Source organism: Poeciliopsis prolifica, unplaced genomic scaffold (assembly GCF_027474105.1).
Source record: "Poeciliopsis prolifica strain line A6 unplaced genomic scaffold, Auburn_PproV2 SCAFFOLD026, whole genome shotgun sequence".
NCBI lineage: Eukaryota > Metazoa > Chordata > Actinopteri > Cyprinodontiformes > Poeciliidae > Poeciliopsis > Poeciliopsis prolifica.
Window position 1 is genome coordinate 3,227,367 of NW_026562401.1, and position 8,548 is coordinate 3,235,914.

The 8,548-nt window shown below is 38.2% G+C and overlaps 1 protein-coding gene across 5 annotated transcripts; it reads left to right on the plus strand.

Annotated features, from left to right (window-relative positions):
• Window positions 1-94: 94 nt before the first annotated feature.
• them4 (thioesterase superfamily member 4) lies at window positions 95-6,420 on the plus strand. 5 transcript variants are annotated; one of them, XM_055047788.1, is made up of 7 exons: window positions 163-529; window positions 1,255-1,447; window positions 3,163-3,325; window positions 3,622-3,732; window positions 3,854-3,978; window positions 4,063-4,148; window positions 6,299-6,420. In XM_055047788.1, exons 1-6 carry the CDS (start codon window positions 407-409, stop codon window positions 4,104-4,106), a joined length of 759 nt encoding a protein of 252 aa, XP_054903763.1. In that variant the 5' UTR covers window positions 163-406; the 3' UTR covers window positions 4,107-4,148; window positions 6,299-6,420. The 5 variants fall into 5 exon arrangements, with proteins under 5 accessions (XP_054903758.1, XP_054903760.1, XP_054903763.1 ...); XM_055047787.1 differs by lacking the exon at window positions 6,299-6,420 and adding an exon at window positions 4,853-5,321 and having other exon boundaries at window positions 164-529; XM_055047783.1 differs by lacking the exon at window positions 6,299-6,420 and adding an exon at window positions 95-149 and having other exon boundaries at window positions 400-529; window positions 3,854-4,492.
• Window positions 6,421-8,548: the final 2,128 nt, after the last annotated feature.

Sequence of the window (8,548 nt, forward strand, 5' to 3'; positions counted from 1 at the left end):
AAGTAGGTGTTACAGGAAACTCTTTTCATCCTTCAACCAATCCCGACGCAGATCCCAAAGCACGTGACACGGCCCGGCACTTGCGTCGCTGTTACGGGTTCCGGAAGTTGACAGGCTGCGAGAATCATCGTGACACATGAAAGTCACCGGTAAAACAATAATACTGTTAGTTATCGGATCTAGTTGGCTTTAAAAAATATATATATATACAACAGAGTTTAACGAAGGTTTTTTTTCAGGTTTTGATTGATGTGACGGTATTTTAATCACGATGTTAGCTTTGACAAAGCGTTTTAAAGCCGTTTAGAAACAAACTCGTTATTGGAGCAACCTTCCGGTTACATCAGCTTCTCCTTGAATACAAAACAGTTTTGTTTTTCGTATTCGATTTTTCTTCAGATTAGAAATGGCCCGAAGTGTCGGTCGAATATTCAGCGGATTTCGGTGCTTCGGTTCTCTCTCATTCGGGAATCCTCGACTGAAGACACAGTGTGTTTCATTCAGGATCTCCTCGGACCGGACCTTGATGGTAGGTACCATAACAAGCTGGTTATTTGTGCTGAATGACGCTGGGACGCTCCTGCTATTCTCATTGCATCCTGAGCCTTCTGGTTAGTGACTGCACTGTCCTCATGTGAATGACAGACAACCAAAACATTACTCAGCGACTCTGTCACAGGATGAGAACAATAATGTATTTTTAAACGAGATGGATAGTTTAAATGAATGAATAAGTGCATTTGCTTCCTAAGCCTGTTTAAAGCTACTTTTTTTGTCTTACTTTGCAAACTTATTCACATTTATTACTCTACAACCATAATGTATTTTATTGGGATTTACATTTTGAAGCAGAAGGAAGACTACATGGTGTTGACAGCTTGCTTGTTTCTGCTGTAAAAATACTATCCACCATGAGACTTCCACCACCATTGAAATAGTAGTTTTTCTATCGCCACTAGCATTTTGCAGATTATTAAAGAGAAACTTCTGCATTGGTCTCTGATCAGAGTACTTTCTATAACCTCTTTCATGTGTTGTGACTTGTGGCAAACTACAAGCAGACCTCCTCTGGGTTTAGACACTGGCTTTCTTCTTGCTACTTTTTCTTAGAAGATTCATGAAGTGTGTTGCTAATAGTTGTCCTGCCAACAGATTTTTCCAGCTTAGCTGTGAATTTCTTCAGAGATACTATGTGTATTTTGGATGCTTGTTTTGACTAATCTAGATAAAACTGTCATTTGTTTTAATGTTCAGCACGAACTGCCAAAATTCTGTTCCCAAACACCTCGAGACTTCAGCCTGCCCAACTCGTCATGGGGGAAAGAGATGATGCAGCTGTACAACCATTACAACAGCCTGAGTAAGGAGGCGACAGAAGGACAAGAGGACCATGGAGAGCTGTGGACAAGACTGCCAAGCTACAATCGGTCTCTAAAGTATGCAACAGGTACAGGTGCAAACTGGGGGCTTTGTTTTGAGACAACTGAACTAGAACTTGTTTGAAGAAGAAGAAAAAAAAGCAGTAGAAATCCTGGCTTAAGTTTGCAGCTTTGTGAATTTTACAAATACATTTGCTCCTTCTTTATATTTAGATGGGAATTATGATTTAAAGCTGGGATTCTCATTTTACGGTCATACACTCAAACTAGTTGGTATTTTTTTACTATAAATGTTTTGGTCTTCAAACAAACTTGTTTATAAAAACAATTTAAATTATCAGAGTGTTTTGGATTGTTTAATTTGTCATCCAAGTCCAAGTACTCAGATGTGTGTTGTTGTGACTTTGTTTATGTCAGAATGTCAAAAATATGGCTACTCTCATAGACTTCATTGCATCTACAGTAAGAGCAACTATCAGCGCAAAACTTATTGGGGCTGCGATTTATGAAGGATCATTGATAATACAGCGCCTCAAAATGTGTGTATAAAGCAATGAAATGAATTAAAATTTTGTTGCAGTAACATATTCTCACACTGTGACATTGTTTACAAAAAATACTGTTAATTTTATTCAGTTTTTGAAGAAAGTCTAATAGGAAATTTAAAGTCAAATTCAGTTCCATCTGAAAAAACTTGATTAATCCCAGAGGGAAAATAAATGTTGTAACTGAGGTTGTGCATCCCGATCTCCCATGTGTCTTAATGAACACAGTCAGTCATGGTCTTGCTCCGTCATCTCCAGTGGTTCCACCAGAACAGAACCAGCCTTCTTCATCAGGTTGTTGAGCCTTTTAAGTCCCTAGTTTTGATGCTGCTGCCCCAGCAGGTGATGGCAGAAGAGATAACACTCCACAGCAGACTTATAGAAGATTTGCATTGTCTTGCTGCAAACCTTGAAGGATCTTTGCTTCATCAAGAAGTACAGCTTGCTCTACTCTGTCCATTCTTGTAGTTTGTCTCAGTGTTTCATTTACAGTCTAGCCTGTTGTCCATGTGAACACCGAGGTATGTATGCTCCTCCTCCACCTCCACACCTGCTCCCATCATGTCTCCTGTTTTTCTTGAAATCTGTAATCAGCTCTTTTGTTTAGTTCACATGCAAGATAAGATGATTGTCTCCACATTATGACACAAAGTGGTATACAACTCCTTTTTTTTTTTTTTTTTAGCAAAATCAGCAGCCTCACCATTTGGCACCTGTTTCAATTCTTATAAAAATGAATGTAACAGGCATGTTCTCAGTTTAGCAGAATCTTTTACTTTATAATCAAAATCTTTTTGCTTCCTTAGAGTTGGCATTCTTCAAAACAGGTCAGATAACAGCATAGGCCATTCAGGTCAGGCAGATGTGTGTTGATCTGTATCGGCAAGGACATCTAAACCTGTCTATATTTACAGTCGGAAGAATAATTTAAAAGTTCAAAACAGCTGGAGCTGGCAGAAATGAGACTGGATGAGGTCCAGCTCGTTTATCTTGTTATCATGCAAAATGCAGAAGATGGTAAGGAAGGTTAAACCAAGACAAACCCAAAGCTCACTGTAGCAAACATTGACATTATTTGGTGTTTTGTAAAAAATGTACAGATTAAATGTAGATGTAATCATTTGTTTGTAATTCCTCATTCTGGTCTTCATACACTAGTTATGAAGGACATTTATTTCAAACTAGTCACTCAGGGTTAGCTGCTGATCAGTCTGTGTACTTGTATTGTGTCTCATCAGGGGGAGTGTATCTCAGCAAGATAATCCAGTCAAAAGCTCGCCTTTTCACCCGGAACATCAGGGACCCTGGAACAGGGTTTGAGTATGTTTTATTTGTCAGAGAAGACAAGCTCAAGTGTGTGTGCATCTTCCAAGCTGGACACCTTTTGGAGGGGCCGCCAGGGTGAGCTAAAGTTTACTCCTGACCATGTTTATGTCTGAAGGTCTATATTTGTTTTCCATTTGTGTCTGAAAATATTTGTCATGTTCTTTTGCATATTTTCTTCATTTAAAGAAAATGTTCCATTTGCTTTTTGCCTCTAATAGTTCTTTTTGTCTCAAACTTTTAAAACAAAGTCTTTCTTTATTAAAAAGCAATTAAACCAATCTCTTTATCGGAAGGCGTTAAAGCCTCATTTGCCACAATACTTGTAGTTAAACTACGCAAAAATGTTTGAGAGAAATCATGTGTGCTTCCAGACATGTCCACGGGGGGGCAATAGCCACCATGATCGACACCGTCACAGGAACGCATGCCTCTATGCTTTCTGCACTGGTTATGACTGCCAACCTTAATGTCAACTACCGCAGGTAAAAAGGGATGGATGAATAGATGGCTGGATCTGAAGTTATTTCAAAATCAGGTGGACTAATATATGTGGAGAGCAGAGGATCTTTTTTTTTCAGCCTAAAACTGTTGTTTTGTCCATAGCCCCATCCCACTTGGAAGTACTGTGCTGATTGAATCCATTCTGGACAAAGAGGAAGGCAGAAAAATGTATCTTTCATGCAGAGTGACCAGCACGGACGGCTCCAAACTGCACACAGAGGCAACAGGTAACTTTCCTCTGTGTCACTTCCATTTCTGTCATGCTACCTTCTGCATTGTCACCCTTCTTCATCATCTTTTTCTCCTTGCAGCACTGTTTTTGTCAGTCAACGTCAGCCAGCTGCTGAGACAGTGAAGCAGCCTGCCAGGCTGGCATAACAGAGGCCAGAACAAGCCGGTGTGTTTGACTTTGCGAGAAATTGGTTTGGATTACGGACATATTTTCTAGACCATCTTGAAGAAACCTTGTTAAATATAATCTTGTACTACATGCTAATATGTCACTACTAACAGAATGAACTTGAATGCCTTTGCATAACAGTACTAACACAAAAACAGCACATATTGAAATTTTAAGGTGTTATTGACTGTATTTGAGTTACCCAGGGGCCTTACAGTTCGAAGCTTCCCCTGAGATATTTTGTATACAGTATTTTCTTTCTTCAAGATCAAAGCCTCTTGCGTGGATATTATTTTCATTGAAAAAAGAAAAATATGCCCATAAATAAAACCTCTAAGTTATGTGGTTTTGCTCTTTTTAAAGACCAAATATTTATTCTGTGATGTGTTTGAATCTGGGATAGGAAGTGCTTGACATTTTTTTTGCGATTCCGCTCAAGTATTTATCACAAAGAACTCTAAACCGCTTTATTTAAAAGAGTATTGGTACTGCCAGTAACAGAAAAAAAAGAGATGAAAGACTGATGCTTTTGAATTTGGTCGTGTTCCTAATGAGAAAGCGTGAGTTTCATGCTTCTTGTATTACACGTTTTACACATTTTTTAAAGCTTTGATTGTCAGGTGTGGGTTGTTAGCTGTTACTCCGCCATGTGGTGTCTGTGGTTGGTTTAGAATGTGAAATGTACCTTTTTTCACCAACAGAATATCGTAACTTAGTCATAAAGACACGAGGCCTTCAAAAACAAGTTCATCACGTCGGCCAATGCCGCTCACACTGGCACTTTGAGCGTGTGTCTGCATATAGAAGTGACTGTGGCGTGTTGCAGCGAGCCGTAAAAAGTAACGGCTTCCACATCACAGAGAGGCACGCTGCTCTGGCATTCACTGCAGACCACGAAGTTAGACAAACTGATGATGTGCAGCTGCTTTCTTTTCTTTAATGCGATGGGATTTTGAAAGAGGCATGTAATAGCAAAATGTTTAATATCTGTTTTTTGTTAACAAAAATTGGAAGAAAAAAAATGCCCCTCTTTGCATTATGGGGCTGATGAATGATTTATAAAAACACAAACATTTTATTAAAGAGAAATGTTCTTACCAGGATCTACAGGAAATGTTTTTGTAATTTTTTTTGTTTTTTTATTCTCAACTGACACAGATTTTATTTAGCCATGTGGTCATATTAAAGATTTTTTTCTCCTCTAAATGGTTTTTCTGATGCAACACAGTTCCAGTCAGATTCACATGAAGTCATGATGAGTATATGTATCAGATTAATTTGGTGCTTTTCTCAGTGACTTTCATCGGTATTCTTTCCATCTGAGGATGAGCAACAAGCACGATGCTACAAAATCCAACATTCAAACTCAAATGCATGTTGATGAAGCCACATATTTATATATTCTGGATAGAATGACACGTAAACCAGGCAAAACTATCTCCTGTTTTAATTCTGTTAGGGTTACCAAGATTATTTCTACAAGATCAATAGCAGAACAGTTTATTACTACATTCACAAGACTGCTGTAAAATTGTAAGCTTCTGATTCACTGGTGCTAAATACAATGCTACCTTATGTGACATATAAAATCCATAAGAAATCAGCCAGGATATCTGGAATAGAACTGGATCTTTACCACTTTAGCTGGCATAAGCAAAGCTTTTGTGTGCTGTCCACAAAAGTTATGGTTCTTTCCAGAAACTCAACATTAGTCTATGCCCAAAACAAGATGTGCTGTTTGAGACAAACATCACACCACATATCCAAAACCTGGATGTATGCAAATATCTGAGCCTAAATGCATGAGGGACTTGTCTTGATGGGTGACTTACTTATTTGACTTGTAATAATGACTACCTTCTAATAGAATCACTAAACTTTTAAGAGCAAATAATGGTGATAACCGTAGCAGCCTCTACACTCTATTTAACGTCAGTTCTTCCACATGTTGGTCTCCTGTGTGGTTTCTGTGTATGTATGTTCGTCGCAGCACAGGCCTGGTGAGTCTTCTGAGGGCCCCTCACATCTCTAACCTCGCTGAAGCATGCATACAAATGGAAATGCTACCTAGTTTTTAAAGTCTTTCTATTGCATGAAAGTGTGGGACAAATAAACACAAGCTTCTCTTTTTTCCCCTCTCTCTCCAGTCTCATGTGGTCAAGTTGGGTTTAAAGGAAGCGGGTGAGGGGCGGCTGTTTTCCACTTTCAGTTAAACCACCTGCAGCTTGCTCTGTCCACTGCAGCGCTTCAGGCCCATCAGTCTTTTAATGTGGGGGAACGCCATTTCACAATCCCTCGGCATTGGCAGCATGTACTGCAATCAAGCTGGCTTTTAGCAGAGCCATTATTGATCTGAAGAGAAGATGCAAGCTTTGTTTTACCGTGTGCTGTTGATAAAAGGTAGTAGATATTTGGAAACTATACTGTTTTATTAACAAGTTTTCTGAAAAAAACAAACAAACAAACAAAAAACAGTAAAATGGCTATGCTGAAACCTTTATAAGATCTTGGTAGTTTGCTTTCATTTAGTGTAATAATTTAAAGTGAAATGCTCCACCTCCAGCACAAACTGAAGTCAGTGTCAAAAGTGCAAGAAATATCGTTGAACATTTTTGGGTGAAAGACTTATGGCCCACGTTAAATTAGGCAAACTCATTAATAAACACAATAAACTCATTAATCCAAATGATTATGCAAGTAATATTTTCTCAGATTTTCTTAAATGGTCAATGCAAATAATGATCAGTATCATTTTCAAGTCACAAACTATTACAGTGTAGATCAAATTTTACTGAACAAAGCTCCCCATGAGAACAGTATTTGTTTTTCAAAAATAAAAATACTCAAAATGCACTGTTCCAAATTATGCACAACAGATTTACTAAACATTTTATGGTTTATAAAGAACTGAAAACAGTCATTCTTTGAATGTGCAGCATTAAGTGGTCACATGTACATATATCAAAAGCTATTTCAATCAATAACATCTTAACAGACCCAGTGACATGTTAACATAGGAGCCTTACTTTGACTTTACCTGCATAATTCTTGCATCCATTGAACTTGTGAGTTTGTGGAAAGTTTCTGCTTGAATTTCTTTGCAGGATGTCAGAAAACCTTCCCAGAAATGCTGTTTTGACATGAACGGCATCCCATCCTCAGATCTTCTGCTTGAGGATCCAAAGGTTCTCAAAAGGGTCAGAGGTCAGAGGAGGATAGTGACCACATCATGAGTTTCTCGCCTTTTATGCCCATACCAGCCAATGACATGTGGTATTCCTTACAGCATGAGATGGTGCATTGCTATGCATGAAGATGATTTTGATACTAAAGGTAAGGATCTTCTTTTTGAACTGTTAAAAAAAGTGATCATTCAGAAAGTTTATGTACTTTTCTGAGGTCATTTTCACACCTTTGGGGACTTGTCACTACACTATCCGATGATTTTCAGCTGCAGAGAGATCCTTTCTCTTTCCCATATTGCTTGAAATCTGTGGCCTGCTTAATAATGTGGAACATCCTTCTTAAATAGATTTTCTTTAACTGTGCTCACCAGACAAACTAATCAACCCAGCTCTCTCAAATGAATTATAGTGAGAACCCTGACACACAATACCATCTATACATTTAATAGCGCAGCAAAAAATAATTCTTTATGACAATTTAATCCAATTTGCATGATAATTGGAAACATAGCGTACATGTGAAATTAATCTTAAATTTTACTTAAACAATTTTACTTAAGCATTAATTGAAATAATATTTATTTAAATCTACTTTTTAACTTACGTTGTATTGTGAGAAACAGGTTCTTTGAGCATTTATCTCTTATTAACATTTATTTAAATGTAACTTTATATCATTTCCATTGACCACACTTTGCATAAAAATATAACCAAAGTCATTTATCTGCATTTCTAAATGCATTTTTAGATTCTCATTTGTCTTTTTTCTGTTGGCTGTGTAGCACCAAGTTTTGCCTCCTTGAGTAAAAGTTGCAGTGACACACAGTCAACAAGCCCAGACATTCAGAACCAGCTCGAGCTGGAGCCGCTCTCTGCTTTAGTCTGGACCCTGCGTAAGCACTGCGTCTCATGCACAGAAACATCTGATCATGTAAACCGAGAACACATATTGATTATTCATCATTTTCTTTGTCTTTCTGCTGTTGTAAAAAAGACAAAAAAAAAGAAAGAAAGAAGCAGGGATTAGATGCCGTCGATAAAGCGAATCCCTGCAGAGGTGTGCGCCAGTTGGTCCTTGCAAAAACAAACCACAAAGAAAGGCTTTCACCCAAGCGCGCTCGTACTGGCACACGACATGAAATCAACAGGAATGCCACGTCCCCGCGTTTTATTTTGTCAATTGGACTTTTGTGGCAGCAACATGGGATTATA